The 27,793-nt window shown below is 38.1% G+C and overlaps 4 protein-coding genes across 7 annotated transcripts; all 4 read left to right on the forward strand.

Annotated features, from left to right (window-relative positions):
* The first annotated feature begins 3,390 nt into the window (after positions 1 to 3,390).
* Positions 3,391 to 7,365, forward strand: LOC113568445 (uncharacterized). The gene is made up of 6 exons (XM_035531990.2): positions 3,391 to 3,443; positions 3,602 to 3,949; positions 4,513 to 4,848; positions 5,513 to 5,629; positions 5,848 to 5,885; positions 6,595 to 7,365. The coding sequence occupies exons 1-6, from the start codon at positions 3,404 to 3,406 to the stop codon at positions 6,742 to 6,744; spliced, it is 1,029 nt and encodes a 342-aa protein (XP_035387883.2). The 5' UTR covers positions 3,391 to 3,403; the 3' UTR covers positions 6,745 to 7,365.
* Positions 7,366 to 11,982: 4,617 nt separating this feature from the next.
* Positions 11,983 to 17,995, forward strand: LOC113569069 (uncharacterized). Its single transcript, XM_081699338.1, has 6 exons — positions 11,983 to 12,037; positions 12,167 to 12,520; positions 13,013 to 13,093; positions 13,657 to 13,995; positions 15,147 to 15,190; positions 15,314 to 17,995. Exons 1-4 carry the CDS (start codon positions 11,995 to 11,997, stop codon positions 13,854 to 13,856), a joined length of 678 nt encoding a protein of 225 aa, XP_081555464.1. The 5' UTR covers positions 11,983 to 11,994; the 3' UTR covers positions 13,857 to 13,995; positions 15,147 to 15,190; positions 15,314 to 17,995.
* Positions 17,996 to 18,187: 192 nt separating this feature from the next.
* LOC113568821 (uncharacterized) lies at positions 18,188 to 21,802 on the forward strand. 4 transcript variants are annotated; one of them, XR_004776713.2, is made up of 6 exons: positions 18,188 to 18,293; positions 18,459 to 18,806; positions 19,292 to 19,627; positions 20,820 to 20,961; positions 21,522 to 21,565; positions 21,680 to 21,767. XR_004776713.2 is itself a non-coding variant. In XM_035531986.2 (6 exons), exons 1-6 carry the CDS (start codon positions 18,236 to 18,238, stop codon positions 21,800 to 21,802), a joined length of 1,026 nt encoding a protein of 341 aa, XP_035387879.1. In that variant the 5' UTR covers positions 18,188 to 18,235. The 4 variants fall into 4 exon arrangements, 3 of the variants coding, with proteins under 3 accessions (XP_035387879.1, XP_035387880.1, XP_035387881.1); XM_035531986.2 differs by having other exon boundaries at positions 20,845 to 20,961; positions 21,680 to 21,802; XM_035531987.2 differs by having other exon boundaries at positions 20,845 to 20,961; positions 21,522 to 21,556; positions 21,680 to 21,802.
* A 2,518-nt stretch (positions 21,803 to 24,320) lies between these two features.
* LOC118242259 (uncharacterized) lies at positions 24,321 to 27,458 on the forward strand. Its single transcript, XM_081699339.1, has 4 exons — positions 24,321 to 24,604; positions 24,795 to 25,177; positions 25,540 to 25,656; positions 25,872 to 27,458. The coding sequence occupies exons 1-4, from the start codon at positions 24,321 to 24,323 to the stop codon at positions 26,069 to 26,071; spliced, it is 984 nt and encodes a 327-aa protein (XP_081555465.1). The 3' UTR covers positions 26,072 to 27,458.
* The last annotated feature ends 335 nt before the right edge of the window (positions 27,459 to 27,793 follow it).

Genomic DNA, 27,793 nt, shown 5'->3' on the forward strand with positions numbered 1-27,793 from the left:
TGCATATCATGACACAGCTAGATCATGCAGAATTAAATATATCATCACAACAGCAGCCGTCAGAGTGAGATCAGCTCTTCTCCACACAACTGTGTGTACGCCCTCTCCAAGAGTGTCCTCAGCCTCTTTGATACTGGCACTTCTGGCACTTACTACTGCACTGTGGCCACCTGTGGCAAGATCCTTCTTGGAAATGGAATGACACTGAGTCTGAGTAAGTGTTTAAATATATTAGAAAATGTTAGCAAGCAACATTTATCACAGACATGTGAATGTGATCTTGAATGATTTTCCACAAATATCATCACATATGCTGCTGCAGTATCAGGATTTGGTAGCAAGACAAGTATCATGGAAGTTTACAACCATGATATTATAGACATATGTGAACAGGCAAGACCAGTTATTCTGTTGTATCATTGTAGTAAATATTAAGTATTAAACTAAGTGTACTACTGGGCCTTGTGATGTATGTGTATGGACATAATTGTCCCAATGCTATACTACTATTTTTAAAGTCATCAACCATATCATTGTTTCTTATCACCTATTACTGTACCTTAATATACAAAATACAAACCAAATGTGCTTCCTTGTTCATGTTTATAATTATTTTGTCTTTGTTGTGTTGGCATAACAACATTAAATCATGTGTAGAAGTGCAGAGGAGCCCAGAAATGTGAATCACATGTGAACACATTTTGTGAACACTTTTGTTTTTAGCAATGGAAAACCAATAGATCTGAGTATGGATTTGAATCCATTATATATTTTCAGGTAGTGTTTTATCATTTCATTATATTTATGAAATCTATGCCTTTAGTTATTTTATAAACTTAAAATAAATCTATTATTCGTTTGTTTACATCATACCCAAAGTAAACTAAATGTTTGACATTTTAATTATTGTAATGTTCCTACTCCTATTTTACTATTCAGTTCCGGGTTAATTACATATGTATGATTATGTGGGTGTCACGGAATGCTCGCCTCTCACGGATCACGTGGTTTGGCCCGCCACGTGCAGTGGGAGGGTTTTTGATTGTAACCATGCCTGCACACACCTGCACCTTGTGTGTTTTTGTGTACTTAAACCCTCGTCATTGTGTGCAGAGCTGTTGGTCATTGTTGATGTTAATGCTCTTCTAGCCATTGTTAAAGAGGGCGTGGCAATACGGACACGCACAGACACGCACAGGCATGCACACGCTTGAGGGGAGAGGGGCCGTACCGTGACATAAATAAAGATATTCTCAGTTTCAGTAAGACTTCCAGAAGATACCATGGTAACAAATTCAGCCTATGAAGTACCATTATTTATCTCAAAATATATTTTACATCATTGGTAGATGTTTTAGCATCAGGATTGTGGCTGCAGAGTCACAATGAGGTGCAATAACGGTCCTACAGTTCAGACAATTTTGTCTAAAATAAGCCGTCCTGCTATCGTCCACAGAACAGGGATGTCCTGGAGCTGAACTTTGTTGCCTTACTGTTTGGTGAGAGGCAAACCAATAAGAAAAGAAAACATGGAGAGAAGGAACAACTTCAAAACAGCTTGTACTCTCAAATAGTGACGAGTTCATTAACTTACATTTCCCATGTGTTTTCTCACTCATTATGCACACTCAATTTCTGGAAACACTTGGTAAAAAGCTGACTAAATAAGGATTACTTATATAAGAAATAAGCATTTATTATAAATAAATAAGGATGACTTAATTTAGGAAATTACTTTTTGCCCATACAGCGCTTAAGAATTTAAGTGATAATTAATCAAATATTACTGGTTTAGTAGATAATTCTGTTAGCTGTAGTTAAGATTTTATTATAGCAATTTTCCTTAGTTACAGTTAGCTGCCTTAGCTACTAGATAAGCAAGAAAGCGAGCAAGATAGAACAATTAGCAAGTGACTGTCACGGTAGTCCAGTCCCCTACCGGGGGGGACACGCCTCTGTCAGACCAGGACCGTATCACTTGCCTCCCCCGCTCATAATCAGCTGTGTTCTGACAGGAGACACCTGCATCTTATTAACCCTGCGCAGTATTTATAAACCCACAGGTTCGGAGGGACAGCGCTGCACATTAGTGGTCAAGACCACGCTCGTCTACTGGTGTAACACTGCTCCGATCCTGGACAACACCTAGACTTGTCATCGCTATTTTATTGAAAATGGAAAATAAAGAACCTCTTAGTGCAACTTCGACTCACAATTCCTCTATGCCGCCCACGTGACAGTGACTTAGAAAGCTAAACATTTAATTTGTACTTTCCTAAGTATTTTCAATTCCTAATATTTTTACTGATACTGAAGTATATTTTTAAGGAAAAGAAAGTACATTTTTAATTATTCATGTTAATAAATGTGTGTGTGTGTGTGTGTGTGTGTGTAATCTTAATTTCATCATGTTCTGTTTGGGACAGCATGTGGATTACTGTTCGGAGTTATTCCTTTTATTTTGTAGTGATATTTTATTTTAGATCAAACACCTCACAAAAAAAGAGTAGCATTTTTAAAAAAGTCAGCTCTTATGCAGGTGGGTGCCATCTGGGCTAAAACATTACACTGCATTAACGTGGGCTGCATCAGTACTTCAGCACATGAGAGCTGATCGTTCTATCCTCCCTTTCAAGTTATTTTTCTGATGAGCTACTTTTATGTTTATCTGAGCTATTTGAAGATATGCTGATGTAATGCATTCAGCTAAAGCTTTTACCTGAAATGGTTTCAGACCTCCTCCTCTGGGTCTGTGGAACACTGACCCTATGAAATGAGACACAAGTGAAAGCTCACAAGATTCAAGATGTTTTTATTGTAATTAATATATAATTTTCTATATACAGTATTACATTCTAATTCCGATAATATTACAGTATGCTTTTCCCATCGTTAGCTGCCTGTTTGGCCTCAAAAGACAGACCCCAAAGACAGTCATCTGGTAATCAACAAAATATGTAAGTTAAAGCATGACACACCCTAAACTGTTGAAATGGTGGGGGTGAAATTGTTATTGTGTTAATTTTCCATTTGTCAGGATTGGGCAACTGCCCTAGAACAATATATTCAAATCAATATTCAATGGAACATTGGACTCTAGCCCACATTATAATTTAAAAACACAATTCAACATTTTTAATTTAAATAAACTTTTTAAAATTCTTCCTCAAATGGATTCTGATGAGTACATTTTTACAAAAAACCTCAAGTGAGAGAACTCGTATTCTGCATATCTCTATCTAAGCTCTTTTCAACACTGGTCTCTGGTGCCCAAAGAGCATGGAAATGTGACATTGGCATGTGACCTGTGACAGCCAATGGGACGTGTTGTCTGAGGGCAGCAGGCTTCAAATATTTGGAGATTTACTTAAAGCAAAGGTAAAGGACCAAGTAAAAAATATAAATGGCTCAAGTCTGGATTTTTATTTTATGGAACTTTATAAGTAAGTTTTACTGCCCTTCTAAAGTAATTTTTACTGCCCTTTTAATGTACTAGACGTTCACCTTTTCATTGTAGGTTGATTCTAGATTTTCATGTTTAACAAAATTCACAAAAGCTTTTTTGATGTTTAGTTCAGTCTAACGTCAACTCTTTTTCTAGACTTTGCTCAAGCTGTGGATCTTTACCAGAAGCCATCATTAATCTCAGCAAAATTGGGTGAAACTGTTACATTTCATTGCACATTTGCAAAGAAGCACAGTGCAGAATCCATGGTCTGGTACAAACAGACTGGGGTGCAGATTCTCAACATTGCGGTACAGAGTCCACTCATGGAAGTCATCATTTCATCTGAGTACAATAAGTCACACTTGAAGCTAGAGAGGACTAAGACCAACATTTCCTTCTCTATTCTACATGCTGCTAAAGACGACGGAGGACTTTACTTCTGTGGTGTAGTTCTGATGAAAACCACTGAGTTTTCCACTGGAACCTTTTTAGCTGTGACAGGTAGTCATCTAATTTTTTCATCTAAAGTCAGATGACTCTTGCTGTTTTTAAATCCCTCTTCAGGATTTAGTTGACAGAGTGCTATAATTACTAAAGATATGATACAGTGCATTTATTAATACTATTTATTGCTGTTAGCACAAAATGCAGTGTCTGTGCAGTGCAGTAATCTCTACCAGAGCTCTTTGGCAGCCTTTATGGCATCGTGGATTAGGGTTAAAGTCCTTTCTTTATAAGGTGCTTTAAAGATGGCAAAATTACCAGAGAATCGTACATTCTATGTATTATTTACACTGATTTAAAGTTGAGTTGGATTCTCTTTTGAACGGTTGGATAGCAACTTTTCTGTAGTTACGCAATGACTTATTTGTCAAAACTATGTCTGGACTGCAGTACAAGCTGAATAACGTTTAAAACAAGTAAATAAGTTAAGACCTCCAGAGAGCTCTGTTAGATTGCTTTACTATAAATTGGTTTATGGCTCTTACTGTACTGTACATGGCTATTGCTAGTATATTATGTGTGTATAAGGGACCTTACAGAATCTCTGTTATTTCAAAAAGGCAATCCAGAATTAACCATATCGGTGGTCCAAAGTCCAGTGTTGGGGAGGGTTCCCCCAGGAGAGTCGGTGTCTCTGCAGTGCACCGTCCTCTCTGAGAGGACAACAGCAGAACTCGGAGTGCTCTGGTTCAGAGCTGCTGCAGGAGACTCCCATCCTGAAATCATTTACACTCATCACAACAGCAGCCATCAGTGTGAGATCAGCTCTTCTCCACACAGCTGTGTGTACAACTTCTCCAAGAGTGTCCTCAGCCTCTCTGATACTGGCACTTACTACTGTGCTGTGGCCACCTGTGGCAAGATCCTTCTTGGAAATGGGACGATAGTAGAGTTGGGTAAGCATCTAAATACTTTTTGTTATTCTATGAAATTCTTAACATTCTACATTCATTGGTCATATACTGAAATACGGTCACAGTATTAAATATAAGGTTAACATTACTGCAGTGTTGTGCAAACTGAACTCGTTAAATCCATAATTTTGTTAATTAGCAGCACTGAGCTGCTCAGTGACTAACGCTTCCTGGGTACTGTAGGGCGTGGAGCAGGACGCACAGACTCTTCCAACGTGTGAAACATTTAATGACATATAACATAAAAGAAACAAAGAATAACCAATGGTGAGGCACACACTGATGGGGGTTTAAATAGACAGACACACACTAACACTTAACCCCATACAGGTGCATGCCATCACAGGGTGTGGCTACAAACTGGACTCAACCCTCCCCCCTGCACATGGCAGGCTGTACCATGTGACTGGGGGGGGGGGGGGGGTTGAGCGTCCTATGACAGTGAAACCAAAGACTATTTTGTTCACAGTGTTTGATAGTGTTTGATACAAACAGATTAAAGCTCACATATGGCCTATTTGTGTGTTTGCGGTTTATTTGTGGTTAATGTGTCTGAACTATCTCAGCTTTTTGCCTTGAAGTTTAATGACACTACCACAAGAATAGTAACACTTCATGTTGTTTTGTGATCATTCCTTTTCTACAGCCAAGCCTGTGAGTCCTGCAGTGATCTGGCTGGGAGCAGCTTTGGGAGCTTGTGTAATTGTGATCTTTGCTCAAGCCATTTTAATTTGTAAATGGAGAAGCTCTCGACCCAGCAGTGGTAAGTGTTCATTAAAATAACTGAATGTGTCTTCTCCATTTGAAAAAAAAATGATATGTGACATTTTAGAATTATGATATGTATTTCAAGAACCATATGCTTAAATATGTCAATAACAAAATCAATGTGCAATCTTTTATTTAATAGGGTAAAACATATATTCACTAGACATATTGAATCCAGATAGATATTTTTTGTTTTTTTGTTTTTCCCTCCAGAGAAACAAAGCACTGCTAAAGTGAAAAAAATCAATCAGGTATATCTTATACATTGTAATTTCATATTTTGTATATTTTTTTGTGGAAATGTGTGCAAATATTCTGGTAAGCTTAGATCATGGCTCTCAGAGATAAAAGTGGTCGGTCAAAAGTGAGATATTTTTGTGAAATACGAGTCCTAAAAATAGTGACAGGAACCTTGAGGAGCTCAACTCCACTCTCTGCAAGTTCTAATCCCAGAAAAACACAATGCATGCTCAAACTGACAGCAACAATTACAGTGAGTAAAGGAAACATGCATTAATAATTACAGTTACGATATGTGTATGGCAGGAAAACGTTTCAGTGTAGAACTAAATTTTTCATAGTAGAGCTGAATTTAACTTTAGTCCCCTTTGTAATGAATGTTAGGTGAAGCGGCAACCTCACAACGCTCATGCTCTGTAGCATGTAGCAAGTAATAAAACAACAGACATATGTGCCATTTTTGTGATGCACCATTCTGCTTACTGAGCTGATTAAGCATATTAATGAAGGACAACACCCAGCTATTTCATCTAGCTCTTTCACCCAGATCATATGGCTGGAGTGCACATGGATGGATAAGCCTGCTTGTATGTGATCAGACCTTTAAAATTACTTGTAGATATGCCCTCCAGACCCTGCTTCAGGTAACAGCAAAGGCACAGATTGGTGAAACGTCCCAGTGAAGGCAGAACCTAAGTCTGTTTGTGTTCATTGTAATAGGACCATGATAGTGTGGAGCTGAGTTATGCTGCCCTGCGTTTTAACGGGAGGAAAACTGGAAGAAATCACAGGGAGAAGGAACGGCCTCAAGACTGCGTGTACTCTGATATCAGATGTCCCACTGTTACTGACCAAAGTTTGTTTGATTAAATCTCTTTGCCCTGCTGACGAGCATAATTTACAAATTTAGCAAATACTGCCTTTTACACAGCACCAATTCTGCTTCACAGTGTGTAAAATGTTTTAATTTCTATTTGGGAAAATATTGACTAGAAATATTGAAGTCCCATGTAATGTCCCCATCCACGTCTATAATTTGATAATTTGATTATTTAATATGCAGACATCATCAACATGCATATGCATTCCTTTCCTTTATCAACACAGGCTTTTGCAATCACAGCGTTCAGCACAAACAGACTGAGAGTCGGTGCTGGATCCTTAAATATGAAGCTCTATTTGATGGTAGTGAGATGATGGTAAAGTGGTAAAGATGAATTCAGTAAGCTTAAGCTAAGGATGTGTTCTTATTTGTGCTTCTGATCCTTCTGCACACTTTACTGAAAAATGTACAGATATAAGGGGCGAATGACTGGTCCTAAGAAATGTAAATGTAGGATCCAGAAATCTAATTGTGCTCTGTTAATTCCTTTTCTGCTTGTACATTTTGTAGATAATTATGATAATCTCACCCTGCGGCAACACTGTATTAATACATTTTATCTTGTTTTCAAACGTGGTGTAACTGCTCATGTCACAAAAATTATTATTTTAATTTCATAAATCATTCTTTTCAATTGTCTGTTGGTTATTATATTCGATGGGTGGATGGTGGTTGTTGTGGACCTAGGAGGAAGGCTATGAAGCAAAGAAAAAAAACAAAATATACACCATGTTCCGAATTATTATGCAAATGCTATTTTTATCTGATTTTCCTAAATGGTCAATGCAAATGACAGTCAGTATAATTTTCAAGTCATCAACCGTTAGAGTTTAAATCAAATTTTATTGAACAAACCTCCTAATGATAACAGTATTTTTGAAAAATGAACTCAAAATGCACTGTTCCAAATTATTATGCACAACATAATATTCAAAACATTTTATAGGTTGTAAAGAACAGAAAATGCTCATTTGTTGAATTTGCAGCATTCAGAGGTCACATTTACTGAAATCAAAAGCTGTTTCAATAAAAAAACAACAGGCCAAGTTACATGTTAACATAACATCCCTTCTTTGATATCACCTTCACAATTCTTGCATCCATTGAACTTGTGAGTTTTTGGAGAGTTTCTGCTTGAATTTCTTTGCAGGATGTCAGAATAGCCTCCCAGAGCTGCTGTTTTGATGTGAACTGCTTCCCACCCTCATAGATTTTTTGCTTGAGGATACTCCAAAGGTTCTCAATAGGGTTGAGGTCATGGGAGGATGGTGGCCATACCAGGAGTTTCTCTCCTTTTATGCCCATAGCAGCCAAGGACACAGAGGTATCCTTTACAGCATGAGATGGTGCATTGTCATGCATGAAGATGATTTTGCTACGGAAGGTACGGTTCTTCTTTTTGCACCATGGAAGAAAGTGGTCAGTCATAAACTCTATATACTTTGCCGAGTTCATTTTCACACCTTCAGGGACCCTAAAGGGGCCTACCAGCTTTCTCCCCATGATTCCGGCCTAAAACATGGCTCCGCCACCTCCGACGTCACAGCTTTGTTGGGACACGGTGGCCATCCACCAACCATCCACTACTTCATCCATATGGAACATCCAGGGTTGCACGGCACTCATCAGTAAACAAGACTGTTTGAAAATTATTCTTTATGTACTGCAACTGTTTCTACTTGTGAGCACTGGTTAGGGTTGGCAGAAAAGTAGGTTTATGCACAACTGCAACCATCTTGAGGTTCGCAGGACTCCAGAGGCACCAGCAGCTTCAAATACCTGTTTGCTGTTTTGTAATGGCATTTTAGCAGCTGCTCTCTTAATCCGATGAATTTGTCTGGCAAAAACATTCCTCATTATGCCTTTATCTGCATGAACCCGTCTGTGCTCTGAATCAGCCACAAATCTCTTCACAGTACGATGATCATGCTTAAGTTTTCGTGAAATATCTAATGTTTTCATACCTTGTTAAAGGCACTGCACTATTTGGCAGCAGAGAGAGCCTTTTTCTTTCCCATATTGCTTGAAACCTGTGGCCTCCTTAATAATGTGGAGCGTCCTTCTTAAGTAGTTTTCCTTTAATTGGGCTCACCTGGCAAACTAATTATCACAGGTGTCTGAGATTGATTTCAATGATCCAAAGAGCCCTGAGACACAATACCATCCATGAGTTTAAGTGAAAAACAAAAAGTTAAAAACAAAAGTTAAACAAAAATTTAAATCTTTATGACACATAAATCCAATTTGTGTAATACTGTGGAATGCGGTGTAGACTAGCCTATACTGAAATATTAAACAGCTATCCTAACTAGACTGGAACAACAGAAAGAACAACAACTGAAAATGTAGGTATGTGCACATTCTACCCAGACCTCCCTCCTAGGAGATACAGGGGGAGCTGACACCTCGCCGGGCAACAGACCACAGAAGTACAGTTCAAGGTGAGAGACAGTCAAAACTAGAAAGCAGAGTGTATGCTTGGACGGTAATAAAACTAGGAAAGTCACAACACTGCAGTGCTAGTAAAGGTAACAAGACTAATCAAATGACAGATGTAACAAAGCTGACATGAATAAACAAAGCTAAAGAAAATGCGGCAATAATACTGACAAGTGGACAAGCAGAGGTGAAGGGCTGAGGGTCTAAGGAAGGACACTCAAGGGTTGAGGGTCTAAGGAAGGACACTCATGGCCCCTAACAGAGCCCTCCAGACTGCCATTAAAGGTGGAGCGCTTCCTTTTTGTTGATAACTCTGTGTGCCCATTGGCCAGATGATCTGGGTCATGTCAGGAGTCTGTGTGCGCATTGGCCAGATGATTTGGGTCATGTCATGTCATGTGATGTCATCATGAGTGATGCTTTAATCCACCTATGAGTAAGGATAGATGGCGATATAAGAAAAGAGAAAGAAGAAAAAGAAATACATGTGTGGGCATAGAGATGTTACAGTAGTGCACTGGTTTTGGCAACCCAGCAGTAAAATTTAACCAGGGCCTACTGATAGTGGACTGCTTATAATCCACACCATGTCTTCACATGTGTGAATAAACAGGCTGTACAAATACACCAAGCTGACAGAGGAAATGGAAGAAAAGCTGACTAGAACATGGGTACAGTAATGACAAACCATGACTTTCTTGAATGCAGGCAAAGAAAAAACAGGAAAGACTAGACTACAAAGAAGCCACACACAGGCTAGTAAAGGGGAATAAAGAGGCTAAAAGAAAATATTTATTATAGATTGAAAACCAATGTACTGTTAAGTACACAAGAAAAGTACATAGAGGCCTCCAGGACTGACTACAGCTTTCCTCCTAAACCCTTGTTTTTTTTTAAGACAAGAGTCTGTTTATAATGCCGTTACCCTGGGCCTGAACTACATGTTAAAGCATGCTGACAGTCCAGGCATACATGCAATAGTTCCATTTCTACTTTTAAACTCTGAAACTCATCTGTCCATGCCAGGCTTCCTGACAGACATGAAGACAGCTGGTGTGGCTCAGAAAACACACATCAGGTCTGCTGATCCTCAGTACTGATGTACCTGCACTTTGTGTTTTCTGGCCCCTTCTCTTTTCAGTCCCTATACCAACAACTGCACCCTCAGCAGTGTTTCGCCCGAGAACCAGATGTGATGCGTCTGCCTACGTAAAGGAGGTCAAGTAGTGTGTTGGTGTGTTGTGTGATGATGCAGCTCCAACAACCTTCTGCTCAACACCCTAAAGTCCTTACGTTGGTAAGTAAGGTGGATGTAGGCTTTAGATAGATTGCCCCCTACCCATGCCTCCTTAAAATGAATGGTTCTGTGGTTTCTACCCATGGAGTTCCAGGACTCCACTACATCCAGTGACCCGAGGAGAGCAGAGCAAAGCATGCCTCTTACTAAAGCAGCTGAAACAAATCGAACCTTACGACTGCAAAGTGGATTAATCAGGACAGCAGAGTCTTGAAACATACTTGTAAAATTGTAACTGACCCCTCTCCCACTGGGCACTGACATGAAAAAATCTCATGCCATCAAATCTAGTACAACTAAACACAAGCCAAACAGCTATTTTTCTCAATTGTTCTAAAGTGCTGCTTTTCTTAGGGATTAAACAGATGTCATGGTATGGCCCCTTCTCACAATGTCTCCCCATGTGTGTTTGTTTGTGTGTGTATATGTTCGTCCATGTGGCCACACCCTCCCTGTGTTCCACACCTGATCCTTGTTGTGTCATTAGTATGCGTGTATACATGGCTGCTGTTTATGTGTGACGAGTGTCTGTGTTTCACCATGATAGCCTGTGTTCTACGTCTTTGGTGGTTTGTATGGTAATAAACGTATGTCTGCACTTTATGAAACTTGTCCCCACATCCTACTTTACCTACCCTCCTTACAACAGACTACTATACTCAAATGGAATAACTGAAATAAAAGTATAATAGTATTGAAATAGTATAATTTAGTAGAAAAGTGAGTGAAATAGACAAAAATAATTTCATCAAGGTGAATTTGCTTATGATCATTAGATGTTAGGCTGGAGATGTTATATAAGTGTGCATAGCTTGCATATATTACAGAAAGAAGCTTGCAAGGGGGCATCCTGTGCAGAACTGGTGCAGAACCGTCTCTCTCACAGACAGTCCTGGGTAGTAGAGCCTGTTTTAGGGCTTTTTGGGGGCTTTGGCCTTGTCATCTCTGACATTTCTTATTTAATACAAAAATAAAGCAAAGCAAAAAAAAAACCCAAAAAACAAAATTCCATTTGACTGTTCTTCAGGGTTGTTCCTATTACCACTGCAATTGTCACCGTGTTACACTGTCATCATTATACTTTTGTGCTATGTCAGATAAATAAAATTAATGATCAAAAATAATTGATAGGATGAGTTAAAAGGAAGAGAACAAAAATAATAAAACACTATTATTTTAAAATTAACCTTTTTAAACCTTTACTACAGTTTTAAGGGGGAGAACATTTATCCACAACGGTTGTATTTAATGTAGGAGAATGTTTACATAGAAATTAACTAAGAAAACACATCATAGAGTAGCATCTCTACTGCTGTTTTTTTTTTCCATTCTTCTGCTTGGCAATGTGGGTAACAAGAAGAACATGGGAAATTTACAGGAACTTGTGTCAGCCAATGAGATCAATACCTTAATGGCTCCAGCAACAGAAGCCCTTGATACTCTTGTCAGCTGGTTAAATCTGTGCATTTTGCTTTGAGCAGCCATCGATTCTCCCACAATTATGACCCAAGTCTGGATTCTGAGTTTGGCTTTCCACAACATATGTAAGTTTTACAAACCTTTCACAGAAAAAGATTGCAAATATTTTGTTGCTTTTTAGAGTTACTATTAGATCTGTTTCTTTGAGATTTGTCATGCTTGCTCAGCTAAGTCAGGTCAAACCTCATTTTTAGGTCAGTCAGATGCTCTGACACTTTATCAGCCTCCATATGTCTCAGCTAAGCCTGGGGAATCTGTCACACTGCAGTGCCCATTTGCAGGAAAGAAAAACAGTGGGGAAGATATGCTTTGGTACAAGCAAATACCAGGACAAATGCCTCAGGATATTGGAATGCAGGGAGCATGGATGGATGCCACTATTATTTTTCCTGCGTTCAACAAATTTGGCTTTAAAGTGGAAAGGACAAAGAGCAATATTTTTCTGCATATTCCAAATGCTACTACAGATGATGAAGGAACATACTACTATGGAATGCTTCTGTCCAACAAAATTACATTTTCCACTGGACCCTTTTTGACTGTATCAGGTAATAAAGCAAATAAATTTTATCCAACCACTATTAGATGCTTTTCTTATAGGATAATTTTTACACATTTGTAATAATACTCTGTACAGAAAAAATCCCTAAGTTATCAGAGGTAATTATAGAACCCTTTTTGCAAATATGATTTGCAGAAAAGAAATAGCTTATTTTATGTTTCCATGTTTATTAGGGCAATAAATATTTAATTATAAACATTTAATATATTGACCAGATCATGCAGAATTAAATATATCAGTGGTGCACAGTTGGGGAGGGTTTCCCCAGGAGAGTCAGTGTCTCTGCAGTGCACCGTTGCAAAGAAGCACAGTGCAGAATCCATGGTCTGGTACAAACAGACTGGGGTGCAGATTCTCAACATTGCGGTACAGAGTCCACTCATGGAAGTCATCATTTCATCTGAGTACAATAAGTCACACTTGAAGCTAGAGAGGACTAAGACCAACATTTCCTTCTCTATTCTACATGCTGCTAAAGACGACGGAGGACTTTACTTCTGTGGTGTAGTTCTGATGAAAACCACTGAGTTTTCCACTGGAACCTTTTTAGCTGTGACAGGTAGTCATCTAATTTTTTCATCTAAAGTCAGATGACTCTTGCTGTTTTTAAATCCCTCTTCAGGATTTAGTTGACAGAGTGCTATAATTACTAAAGATATGATACAGTGCATTTATTAATACTATTTATTGCTGTTAGCACAAAATGCAGTGTCTGTGCAGTGCAGTAATCTCTACCAGAGCTCTTTGGCAGCCTTTATGGCATCGTGGATTAGGGTTAAAGTCCTTTCTTTATAAGGTGCTTTAAAGATGGCAAAATTACCAGAGAATCGTACATCCTATGTATTATTTACACTGATTTAAAGTTGAGTTGGATTCTCTTTTGAACGGTTGGATAGCAACTTTTCTGTAGTTACGCAATGACTTATTTGTCAAAACTATGTCTGGACTGCAGTACAAGCTGAATAACGTTTAAAACAAGTAAATAAGTTAAGACCTCCAGAGAGCTCTGTTAGATTGCTTTACTATAAATTGGTTTATGGCTCTTACTGTACTGTACATGGCTATTGCTAGTATATTATGTGTGTATAAGGGACCTTACAGAATCTCTGTTATTTCAAAAAGGCAATCCAAAATTAACCATATCGGTGGTCCAAAGTCCAGTGTTGGGGAGGGTTCCCCCAGGAGAGTCGGTGTCTCTGCAGTGCACCGTCCTCTCTGAGAGGAGAACAGCAGAACTCCGAGTGCTCTGGTTCAGAGCTGCTGCAGGAGACTCCCATCCTGAAATCATTTACACTCATCACAACAGCAGCCATCAGTGTTAGATCAGCTCTTCTCCACACAGCTGTGTGTACAACCTCTCCAAGAGTGTCCTCATCCTCTCTGATACTCTAAGTGCTTACTACTGCACTGTGGCCACCTGTGGTGAGATCCTTCTTGGAAATGGAACAACATTGAGTCTGAGTAAGTGTTTAAATATGTTACTAAGATGTTTTCACAAGTAACTTCAAGGTATACAACATCAACTAAATGCTTAAATGTAAGAATTACATTTACTGGGGTTATTCACAAAGAAATAAAATTTCTAAGGTTTTTTCTGATATTTTTTAAGTATTATTACATGTGTGGTCTTGAATATTTTACACAAATGTTTGATCATTTCTGGATCAAAATGATGTGAATTGTATACCATCAGCAGACATGCTATAATCTCAGACTTCTGCAATAGGATTAACTGTTTGTATCTTTTAGAACCAGCTCTTTACAGAGAAATTATGGTATGGAACATTAGTATTGATAAGAGGTATTGGTATAGAGGGACGCAGACATTTGATTATGACCGTCATATGACACGTGCTGGATCATCACAAAGAGCTGTAAATCAGTGCTGCTGGTATTAGCCTATATGCCCTTCTGCTTGCTGTCATGGACAGTTCTGTAGTGTTCAGTACAGACCATAGAAACACTTCTTATTTAGTGTTGATGATGTTCACTTAAAATTAATTGTCTCCAGGCTGCACAGTCTCTGTTATATGACTACACACATATTTAAAAAAGCCACAACAAAATTAAATAATAATAATAATAATAATTATTATTATTATTACCTCTTAACAACAGCTCACCCAAATCTATTGTTCAGGCAACAGTATTTTCAGAATTCATGTCTTGCAGCAAAGCCTGTGGATCCTGTAGTGATCCAATAGTAAATAATGATTGTGATTATTGGTGACACTTGATGATTGTGATGGTGAGGTTGGCTGCACAAAGAGCTTCCTGGATGAACATTTGAGATCTTACATGTGTGCTTCTGCTTACAGTTTTGCTCATTTTTATATCAAAGCCAGTCCTCTGGATCCTCTAGCGATCTTACTGGGAGCAGCTCTGGGAGTGTGTGTGCTTGTCATTTCTGCTCAAGCAGTTTTAAACCATAAAAGGAGAAACTGTGAATACCGTAGTGATGAGTGTTTATTAAAGCTTTGCACCTAAGTCTTATACAACACCTGAAAGTGAAAGGATTTGTTGCTCAAAATGATTCCTTATTAAGTGGTTTTAATAAAAAGATTGAAAAAAGGAAGTGAGAAGTCAAAGAATTTCCCTTTGTCCCACTACAGTGAGACCTCAACAAGACACTTCAAAAAAGAAACCCACCAGTCAGGTAATGCACAGGCAGGTGAACATGTGCCACACCTGTACACATGAAGAGTCGCGATCACAGTCACAGCAGCAATCCTGTGGCTCAAACAGTGCTTTCATAACCTTTCATGTGCACTCCATACAGGACCACGATGTTGAGGAGCTGAATTATGCTGGCAAAAAAATTCAGTGAGAGGAAAGCCAGACGAGGGCAGGAGAAGAGAGGACAGCCTGAACACAGCGTGTACTCTGAAGTGCTGTACTCGACTGTTACTGGCCATAAACTAGTTCATTAGCTCTCTGTCACTCGTTCCCCAGGTACGAACAGTTTGGGGAAATTCTGCCGCCCATGTACAGCACATCATTAGCAGCATGTGAGGCCTCTCTGAAGGAGAGCTCTTATAGGACAGTTTAGAAGATGACACGAGGAGTTCAAAGTTCAAAGTTTATTTGTCACATACAGTCATACACAGTATAACTGGCAGTGAAATGCTTTTTTGTGACTGCTCTGACCGTGGCTGAGGAGAGATACATAAAATACACAGAACAGGACAACAGATGCAGATTAATGAATAAATAAATATGCCCAGATGAATAAAGAATGAAGAGGGAATGTATGAATATGCATATAAACAATGTACAATTTTTCAGTTTTTACCATTTACAATTTTACAGTTTTTACAATTTCCCTTTTTTTAGTTTTAACAGTTTCTTGTGGTGTTATCATGGTTATCATATACAGAGTAGTCTCATCAGTTCCATCAGTTGCCCTGATTCAGAGCCTGAATGGCCTGCAGGAAGAAGCTCCTCCTCAGTCTCTCTGTGTTAGTCTTCAGGGAGTGAAAGCTCTTCCCTGACCTCAACAGAGAAAAGAGGAGGAGCACGTGAATGGGAAGTGACAGGAAAGCTCTTATAAGAACAGCCAATCAGTAGATGGTACTACAAAGAGAGGCAGCGAATCAGAATGAAATGAGAGTTCTGGAATTCTTCATGTTCTCGCCAACATTTTTAAGACAATGAAGGTTTGATGTGGAAGTGGGCGATCCTGAATTGTAGTAATGCTACTTATGACACTGTTGTAGGTCATGTGTGTGCTTTTGCTGCTCTGAGAGTTGTAACTTGGCCTCTGTGGTTTGTGGTCGAGAGCAGCAGGATAAGGAAACTGAGAGGCTGAGCTCAATGCCCATAACAGCACTCATGAACGCTGCCGTAGCTGCCAAGACACTACTGCTAGTGTGGGACCTCCAAAATACACACACAGATGCATCAGTATCTCTACTAGGTTTTCAAACTTGACATAATTAATTATCGTCTACAATAATTAAAAATGTCTTAGTAGTTTAAATGCACTCACATTTGAAAAGCTTCTGTAATATATAGAAATGAAACTGACAGAAATTATTTTTTTCTCTCAAATAAGACTTGCTGTTGGAGCAATATTTTTATTATAGTCAAGTTGTGTAGAATGTTATGAACCCCAGTAACCACTCTCAGCCCTGCACAGCCACGCCCACTCACCCCAGATCTGACTCACCAGTGTTCTAGCACACACCTGATTCTCATTCGCCTCTTTACTGCCTCCCTTTATAAGCTTCCCTCTCCCGCGTTCACATCGAGAAGTATTGCGAACACTATGTGGGATACCGAGACCCCCAGACTCTGCCCCGTGTTTCGACCCTGGACCAACCCGACCTCGCTTACCTGCCTGATTCCACAGATCTGTTTGATTTCTGAAAATAAAACCTGGTACAATTGGATCTTCTTCTGTGTGTGTGGGTGTGCAATCGTTACAAAGAATAAAAGAAAATGAACAAAAACATGAATATAAAACATTTTTGACCACACGGGATTTTTCTATTTTGGAATTATCTAATGGTCATGGTAGACGGGTCCCCTACTGGGAGAGACACACCCCCTCCAGACCAGGACCGTACCACTTGCCTTCCCCACTCACGATCACCTGTCCTCTGACAGGAGACACCTGTGGCTCATTTAACACTGCACCCTATTTACACTCCTACAGGTTCGGAGGGACAGCGCTGCGCACTAGTGGACAGAACCACGATCGTCTGTTGGTGTAACGCTGCTCCGATCCTGGAGACTACCTAGACTCGTCATTGCTACTTTAAAGATTATGAAAAATAAAGTTCAACTTCACCTCTTGCTTCCTTCATGCCACCCACATCAAAATAAATTGTGGCTATATATTTGTTTTTGTATATTGTAAGTATTTCTGCTGAACTAGAATGTTTTTTAATGTATTGTGTACTAAACATATTATTGCTTTAGCCCAAGATGTAAATCTGTATTGTTGGTTAATCTCATAATCTCATAATATCATGTTTACCATCATAGGCAGTTCTGCAGTGTTTATGCTGATTTAAACATATGAACTCCAATGACAGTCAATCTAACACTATCAGCACACTATCAGCTCAATATAGCATGCTAAGTGATCCAGGACACAGAGGTCTTGAAGGAAAGTTTGCAAACTAAATGTATTGATGATCTTGTTTACATACAACTGGGGACACAACAACAACAACAACAACAAAACAACAACAAAAAGTATTTATTCAAGAATAGTAAACATTCATGAATATACAAGTAGCTACCGGAAAAAAGCTACTATTCTCTGCTTTTGCCTCTGATATTTATATATTTGGCCTATTTAAAGATCTGTAATGTGATAGGATAAAAATACTTTACATATGTAATATATATGTAATTAGTTATCATGATTCAATTGCATTTTCTTACAATTTCTTTAATTTAACTAAATTGTAATTTGTAATAAATTGTAATACATTGTAATTGTAATTTTAATCATATTACAATTGTAATCATTGTATAAATGACACAAGACAACACAAGACAATACATCTCCTGGAGTGCTTTTTTGACATCTTTTCACCACTGACTTCTTGTGGCCAAACTGGGTTACAAACAGGTAGGTGGAAAGAAAATGTTAAGAGATCTCGTGACTTGTGGAGCCCAGTGAGGTGAACATCTTGAACATCTTGCAGCAAGTGCCAACAATGTCAGTGCTGTCTCCTCATTAACAGTAATGTCCTTTATGAGAATGACTCCAGTCTGGATTCTTATTTTATCTCTTTGCAAAACACGTAAGTTTAAACTTAACTGATGTTTTACAAGAGGGCTACAGATTGTCAGATGTTTTTAGTCATCATAAATGAACACATTTGATGAGTCTATGAGTTCAGTAAACCTTTGTTATTTCTTCCCTTGTTGGACTTCATCTGACTTTGCATGTGACTTTTTTTTTTAAGCTCTGGCTCAAGCTGTGGGGTTTTACCAAACATCGTTTGTCTCAGTGAAATCCGGACAAGCTCTTACACTTAACTGCACATTTCCACATGACTCTCGTATTAATCTTGTAATTTGGTACAAACAAAGATCAGGAGAGATACCTCAGGAGGTTGGAAAAATGTTAGAAAAGAGAGATGCTGAAATTTCACCTGAATTTCTCAGTTCAGGATTAAAATTGGAAGGTATCTTGAATGGCATTTCTCTGACAATTCCACATATAAAAGCTGAAGATGAAGGAATGCACTTCTGTGCAATGTCTACCTGGAATACAGTCACATTTTCCACTGGAACATTTTTAGCTGTGACAGGTAATAAACAAATTCTTCTATGTCTTTAATAGTAGAATTTCATGCATTCTCTGCTCTTTCTGAATGATATCGCCTAATAAATTTATCTCAAGTCTGTTGTATTACACAGGTACATATAGATTGTGCTCTATTATATATATCAAATTTTGTGTTTTTTTATATTGCGACTATGTGATTTGTGCATGTAAGGACTACTGACTACACTGTCTGATGTAGTTTACTCCTATTCAAATATAAGACTATTATAAGATTTATAAGTAACGAAATTATTAAAATACTACAATTAAAATATTATAAAAAGGTACTGTTATTGGTAATTTCTTGTATATTATCTTGTATATGTCTAAGGGATCTTAAATAGTCTGTGTTATTTCAAAAAGGGAATCTAGAATTAACAATGTCAGTGGACCAAAGTCCAGTATTTTTGTTTCCATGTTCATTAGACCAATAAACATTTAATTATAAACATTTAATATATTGAACAGATCATGCAGAATTAAATATATCAGTGGTCCAAAGTCCAGTGTTGGGGAGGGTTCCCCCAGGAGAGTCAGTGTCTCTCCAGTGCACCGTCCTCTCTGAGAGGAGAACAGCAGACCTCCGAGTGCTCTGGTTCAGAGCTGCTGCAGGAGACTCCCATCCTGAAATCATTTACACTCATCACAACAGCAGCCGTCAGTGTGAGATCAGCTCTTCTCCACACAGCTGTGTGTACAACCTCTCCAAGAGTGTCCTCAGCCTCTCTGATACTGGCACTTACTACTGCGCTGTGGCCACCTGTGGCAAGATCCTTCTTGGAAATGGGTCGACAGTGAGTCTGAGTAAGTGTTTAAATATGTTAGTAAGTCACATTTATTACTGACATGTGAATGTGATCTTGAAGGATTTTCCACAAATATCATCAGATGTGTTGCTGTAGTATCAGTATTTGGCAGTAAGACAAGCTGATGGAATCATTAAGAAAGTTTAGAACAGCACATCAAGTAAATGAAACATTAATGTCAATAACATGTACAGAAGAAGCCAGACATTACAAACACAACCCAGACATTATAGACACATGTGAACAGGCAAAACCAGACATTATAAACACATGTGGACAGGCAAAACCAGTTATTCTGTTGTTGAAAAATTGAGAACGCCTAAGCTCTTAGATAAAATATACAGCTCCTTTATTTGTGAGTTAAACTACATGTACAACAGGGCCATGCATTACATGTGCATGAGAAGTACATTTTGAGATGTTGGTATTGTACATTTGCCAATTAGGTTTTCCGTTTTTTATATGTAAATGCAACATTAAATTTTACTTTACCTATTTCAAATAATGATGATGATGATGATGATGATGATGATGATGATAATGATTTTCACTACTATTACCACTAATACACTTTAATTGCTTTTGTTTTGGGCAGTGAAGCTGATGTGATATTTGTTAAAATATTAATTACAATATTAATTATAATAATTAAATAAAAATGATTATAATTAAATAAACATATTATAATTAATATGTATTTTTTAAAACAATCTTCATACATGTAACCCGGGAGGCTTGGAAGGATGTACAAACGAACCGTGTAGAACATGGTGACGTTTATTTAACACACAACAGGAAGACAGTGCAGCACAAAGGCTAACGTAAGGTCAAACACGGACAAATATCAACGACAGAACAAAACTTTATATACATGCACAGTAACGACATAAAACGAGGAACAGGCGTGATACACGGGAAGGGCGTGTCTATGCAAATGAACACACACACACACACAAACAGCGAGACGTCTGGGGGGAGGGAGCCGTGCCGCATCAATATACAAACATGCACAGTGTCTTTAGAATTCTTTACAGAATCCATTGACATCCCTTTTATTTGTACTGAATAATAAGAATATCTGGTTAAATCACACAGTGCAGAGCCTTGTGGATAAAGTACATGTTGTTAAAACCACCAATATATCAGTTTTTTTATGTGTCTGACCTTATCCCAAGTTCTTTTGTGTATAGTTTTTTCAGAATTAATGTCTTGCAGCAAAGCCTGTGGATCCAGTAATGATCTTCCTGGGAGCAGCTCTGGGAGTGTGTGTGCTTGTCATTTCTGCTCAAGCAGTTTTAATCTGCAAAAGGAGAAACTGTGAACACTGTAGTGGTGAGTGTTTATTAACATGTAGCTAAACCTTATACGACACCTTAAATTAGATTAAATTACATTTGTATGTGGTCATATGTATCTCATATTCATATTCATTATGTAACGTTGTCGCTGGCCCGAGTGGCGATGGGCATGGAGCAGGACGCACAGACTCCCTCGATGTGAAACATTTATTGACATAAAACATGTAGAACAGTGGCACTCACACACAACATTAACGACAGACATGACTTATACATTTAACTAAACAGAGGCTACAATCACATCTAATAAATGACCACTTATGTATTTTACATACATCAGCAGACAAACAATGACCATGCACTGATGGGGGTTTAAATAGACAAACACACATGGTACAGGTGCGTGTCTTCACGGGGGTGTGGCTACAAACATGGGTGAACCCCTCTGCATGCGGCAGGCCATACCACGTGACTTGGGGGGGGGGGGGTTCCCGTGACACATTATACATAATTACTAAATAGATAATTGCTATAAGGGATAAAGGAGACAACATATCCTAATCTAGCCATTGAATTGCACTTTTTTTATTACAGTGAGAATTAAGCAAGCTGCTATAATAAGGAAAAAGGTGAGAGAGGTATGAGTCACACAGCCGTACATACATGCCATGTCTTTATATATGAAAGAATCAAGGTCACAGTTACACTGCAGTGTCACTGGTTCTGTTTGACCTCCTATGCCCATCCCACAGGACCCTCAATCCTCAGAGCTGAATTATGCTGCATTACATTTCAATGAGAGGAAAACCACAAGAGGCAGAGAAAAAAGAGGACAGCCTGAAGACTGTGTGTACTCCACTGTTACTGACCAATGAACTAATAGCTCTCTACTAGCTGTACCTTAAGTAAACATAATTTGGAAACCTTCAATACTATGTACATCATTACTGGGACATTCTGTACTGGAGAGCGAGTGTTATATGAAGCTTATCTCTGAAGGAGTGCAGCAAGAGTACAGTTTAAGACCCTGTACCTTGTGGAGAAGTTAGAGGGAAGTGAGTGGTAGGCTTTTATAATCTCATAGAAACAGACGTAACAAGAGTACACGCCTGGAGACATTTAATGATGTGTTGTAAGTTCACTGCAAAAATGTCTCCCACAGACAAGGTGAGGTCCACAGGCTTTCCTCTAAACTTGCCTAAAATTCCCTCCTGTCACTGTATGTAGTTGTGCTGAAGAGGCTGAGCAGGATGCGGGGACGAATTCGTCGAACAAACACATACGTTTATACAAGCATAGCATGCAGGCTATTGGGTTCAAACATCGACCCACAAAGACTCAAACACAAGACCTATATGCACACATGCTAAAGTTCTGCTGGAGGTGTGACAGAGCTACAAAAAACAAACAAGCAGCTGAAACAAATGTCAGTCTATCTGACTGTTTCAGTCAACATCCCTATTTTGAGCACTTCTTTTATGAGGTGTTGGTTTAGTTTACAAATTTAAAACTCAGTTTGTCCCCACCCAAATATGTTTATGTTCCCACCTACATTTAAGCAAATTTCTCTCACAGTTTTCTCCCAGTGTCTGATTTCATTACAAGATAACATCTGGCTACAAAAGGCAATTGTTTGGCTTTCTGATCATTAAATCATTTTTTCGATAAACAGATGTATCATTCATTTCAAAATGAATGAGAAGTTTTTATCACTGAGTGGTCACCTAAGTCTCTAAGGGAACAAAGTTTTGATGTAAAAGTTTGCAGTATTTGCTATGTTACTATATAGCAAAAATTTGAGAAGTTTACTATATAGAGAAGTTTTGAACAGAATACAACTCTTTATTTATGAGAGTGCTTGGCTTTTTACCATTTTGGAATTGCATTAATTTTGTAGACACTCATCCATTCTTGTACAGTCTAAATATTTGGACCAATGGCTAAAGTGATTTTTCAGAGACATGGTTTTAGTCAGTGGTGTGCTTCTGGCTATATTTGCTGAGCACCTAGCACTGTAAATGTGTAACCTTGACTTTATCCTACATGCTCCTGTCTTTATCATACATGCTTGTGTAGTCTTCCTGCTGTTTTAAACTTGCTGACTCCATTAACAAACAAACTACAAGATTCATATTTCCAGTTGATGATGTACATGTAAAGTGCCACAGAATATATCCGTCCTGAGAAAAACTTGAAAGCTTGAAATGGCCACAAAGATTTTACTTGCCAAGATAAAGTGATTCACAGTGTGACTATTTAAGAATGGTAAACATCCATAAATACAAAGTTAAGCTCGGGAAACAGTTGATATTTCTGTATGGCATCTTTAAACCAGACAATTTCTCAAGTGACATGAAAACAGATTTTTTTCAGTTTCTACAATATTTATAGATTTCTTAAGTCAATCATGTGTTATTTTATTTATTATATGTGTATTTTTCTATCCCAGTTCAATTGCATCTAATTCTTTCTTTTGATAAAATTATTGTAATAAACCTCCTATGTTCAAGTGTAACGTGTGGTGGCCCGAGGCGAGGGGCAGGACCCACAGACTCCTGCGACTGGGACATACATTTATTTACAGATGCACATGGAACGATAACGGCACTCACAAGCATTACAAATGTTAATACGAACATGAAATGGTTGACAGTAAACTAACATGAACACAGTTAACAATATCGAAAACTTATAACATTACCATGGATCATTACCATGAAACATCAACACGTTACATCCACACGCTACATCAACAATAACCAACACTTTACACTCTTTGCCATGGGTTTATATACATTTAGACAGAAGAGGTGTAGGTGTTTGCAGGTGTGGTGATGAATAGAACAGCCCTCCCACTGTACATGGCAGGCCCAACCACGTGACTTGGGGGAGGCAAGCGTTCCGTGACATCAAGACAAGACTTCTACCAGAGTAGCTTTTTTCACTTTTCACCATTGACTTCTGGTGGCCAAGCTGTGTTACAAACATGCAGGAGGAAAGAGGTCTCATGACATGTGGAGACCAATGACGTGAGTCCAACAAGCAAAGCCTATTTAGAGCTTTTAACATCTAACCACTTCCAAGCAGTCTGACCAAGTGTCAATCTAAGAATGACTCCACTCTGGATTTTTATTATACCTGTCTACAAAATATGTAAGTTCTGAAGGCATGTTTACTTAAAAGCTTTATAGAAGCTGTTCTTTAGAGTAATTGCTATTAGATATTTAGCTATTTGAACTTTTTAATTTTTCCCATTGTGCTCATCTAACTTACATTTATTTTGAAGCTCTGGCTCAATCTGTCGGGTCTTACCAACCATCATTTGTCTCAGTGACGGCAGGAGAAGCTGTTACGCTTAACTGCACATTTTCAGACAATGACCACAGCAGTTTAATGGTTTGGTACAAACAAAGAATGGGAGCGATGCCTCAGGAGGTGGTAAATATATTAACAAATGAGGCTAAAGTCGCACCTGAGTTCCACAGTTCCAGGATCAAACTGGAGAGAATCTCGAGTGGCATTTCACTTACAATTCCTCATATGAAAATCAGTGATGAAGGAATGTACTTCTATGGAATGTCTACCTGGAAAAAAGTTACATTTTCCATGGGAACATTCTTAACTGTGAAAGGTAAAACAACACAAACCCCTAATTCAATGTGTTTAAAGCCATGCAGGTAGAAATTTTAACTGGAGAATTTTCTATTATTCTTAGAAAAATGTGATTTTACAAAAGACATTTTAATTTTGATGATATTAGTTCTGCAATAAGACTGTTTTGCTTATTATTTTTATCTACATTTTGTTATGTATAAAATATTCATCTTCAGTAAATACATGCAGAGTTGATGGCATGCTCTGATGTACCTTAATGGTCCAAATATGTATAAAATTATTTACATCCTTTCAACTAGGTTGTGCTCATTTAAACATATCGGCGGTCCAAAGTCCAGTGTTGGGGAGGGTTCCCCCAGGAGAGTCAGTGTTTCTGCAGTGCACCGTCCTCTCTGAGAGGAGAACAGCAGAACTCCGAGTGCTCTGGTTCAGAGCTGCTGCAGGAGACTCCCATCCTGAAATCATTTACACTCATCACAACAGCAGCCATCAGTGTGAGATCAGCTCTTCTCCACACAGCTGTGTGTACAACTTCTCCAAGAGTGTCCTCAGCCTCTCTGATACTGGCACTTACTACTGCGCTGTGGCCACCTGTGGCAAGATCCTTCTTGGAAATGGGACGACAGTAGATTTGAGTAAGCATCTAAATACTTTTTGTTATTGTATGAAATTCTTAAAATTCTATATTCATTGGTCATGTGATGAAATACAGTCACAGTATTAAATATAAGGCTAACATTAATGCAGTGTTGTGCAAACTGAAGTCGTTAAATCCATCATTCTGTTAATTAGCAGCACTGAGCTGTTCAGTGACACCAAAGACTATTTTGTTCAATTGGTTTGATATTTACAAACAGATTAAGATCACGTGTGGCCTATTTGTGTGTTTGCAGATTATTTATGATTAATGTGTTAGAGCTATCTCAGCTTTTTACCTTGACACTACCACAAGAATAGTAACACTTCATGCTGTTTTGTGATCATTCCTTTTCTACAGCCAAGACTGTGAGTCCTGCAGTGATCTGGCTGGGAGCAGCTTTGGGAGTTTGTGTAATTGTGATCTTTGTTCAAGCCATTTTAATTTGTAAATGGAGAAATTGTCGACCCAGCAGTGGTAAGTGTTCATTAAAATAACTGAATATGCCTTCTCCGTTTGAAAAAAAAAATGATATGTGACATTTTAGAATTATATGTATTTTAAGAACCATATATTTAAATATGTCAATAAAAAACAATGTGCAATGTTTTATTCAATAAGGTAAAATATATATTCACTACACATAGTGAAACCAGATAGATGTTTGTTTGTTTTTTTGTTTTTTCCTCCAGAGAAACAAAGCACTGCTACAGTGAGAAAAATCAATCAGGTATATCTTATACATTGTAATTTCATATTTTGTAATATTTTTTTGTGGAAATGTGTGCGAATGCTCTGGTCTGCTCTTATCACTTTAAAAGCATTTAAAAGCAGTAATGTTATGCTATGTGAAACTTGTTTTGCTCAAGTTTCAGAGGTAGCATGGAGATAAAAGTGGTAGGTCAAAAGTGAAATATTTTTGTGAAAAAAATAGAAAGGAACCTTGAGGAGCTCAACTCCACTCTCTGCAAGTTCTAATCCCAGAAAAACACAATGCATGTTCAAACTGACAGCAACAATTACAGTGAGTAAAGGAAACATGCATTTATAATTACAGTTACAATATTTATATGGCAGGAGAAAGTTTAATTGTAGAACTAAATTTTTTATAGTACAGCTGAATCTAGTTGTAGTCCCCTTTGTAATGAAGGAAAATATATAAGGGTGTTAGGTGAAGTGGGAACCTCACAACGTTCATGCTCTGTAGCATGCAAGTAATAAAACAACAGACATATGTGCCATTTTTGTGATGCACCATTCTGCTTACTGAGCTGATTAAGCATATTAATGAAGGACAACACCCAGCTATTTCATCTAGCTCTTTCACCCAGATCATATGGCTGGAGTGCACATGGATGGATAAGCCTGCTTGTATGTGAACAGACCTTTAAAATGACTTGTAGATATGCCCTCCAGACCCTGCTTCAGGTAACAGCAAAGGCACAGATTGGTGAAACGTCCCAATGAAGGCACAACCTAAGTCTGTTTGTGTTCATTGCAATAGGACCATAATAGTGTGGAGCTGAGTTATGCTGCCCTGCGTTTTAACAAGAGGAAAACTGGAAGAAATCACAGGGAGAAAGAACAGACTCAAGACTACATGTACTCTGACATCAGATGTCCTACTGTTACTGACCAAATCTTATTTGATTAAATCTCTTTGCCCTGCTGATGAGCATAATTTACAAATTTAGCAAGTACTGCCTTTACACAGCACCAGTTCTGCTTCACAGTGTGTAAAATGTTTTAATTTCTATTTGGGAAAATATTGACTAGAAATATTTAAATCCCATGCATAGTCTCCGTCCACGTCTATAATTTGATAATTTGGTTGTTTAATATGCAGACATCAATGACATGCACATGCATTCCTTTCCTTAATCAACACAGGCTTTTGCAATCACAGTGTTCAGCACAAACAGACTGAGAGTCGGTGCTGGATTCTTAAATATGAAGCTCTATTTGCTGGTAGTGAGATGATGGTAAAGTGATAATGTGACTGCTTACACATGCCCGAGCATTCAGTGAGCTTAAGCTAATGATGTGCTCTTATCTGTGCTTCTGATCCTTCTGCACACTCTACTGAAAAATGTATGTACAGATATAAGGGGCAAATGACTGATCCTAAGAAATGTAAATGTAGGATCCAAAAATCAAATTGTGCTCTGTTTATGACAATCTCACCCTGAGGCCACACTATTAATAAATCTTATCTTGTTTTCAAACATGGAGGAACTGCTCATGTCACGATAAAAATAATAAATTTATTTCATAGATCATTCTTTTGAATTGTCTGTTTGTTATTCTATTTGGTGGGTGGGTGGTGGTTGTTGCGGACCTAGGAGTAAGGTTATGAACCAAAGAAAAAACAAACAAACAAACAAAAAAAACAACACAATTTACACCGCTTTCTGAATTATTATGCAAATTATATTTTTATCTGATTTTCATAAATGGTCAATGCAAATGACAGTCAGTATAATTTTCAAGTCATTAACCGTTAGTTTAAATCAAATTTTATTGAACAAACCTCCTAATGATAACAGTATTTTTTCAAAAATAAAGAAACTCAAAATGCACTGTTCCAAATTATTATGCACAACAGAGTTTCAAA

This window comes from Electrophorus electricus, chromosome 16, assembly GCF_041902795.1.
Source record: "Electrophorus electricus isolate QZ-2024a chromosome 16, ASM4190279v1, whole genome shotgun sequence".
NCBI lineage: Eukaryota > Metazoa > Chordata > Actinopteri > Gymnotiformes > Gymnotidae > Electrophorus > Electrophorus electricus.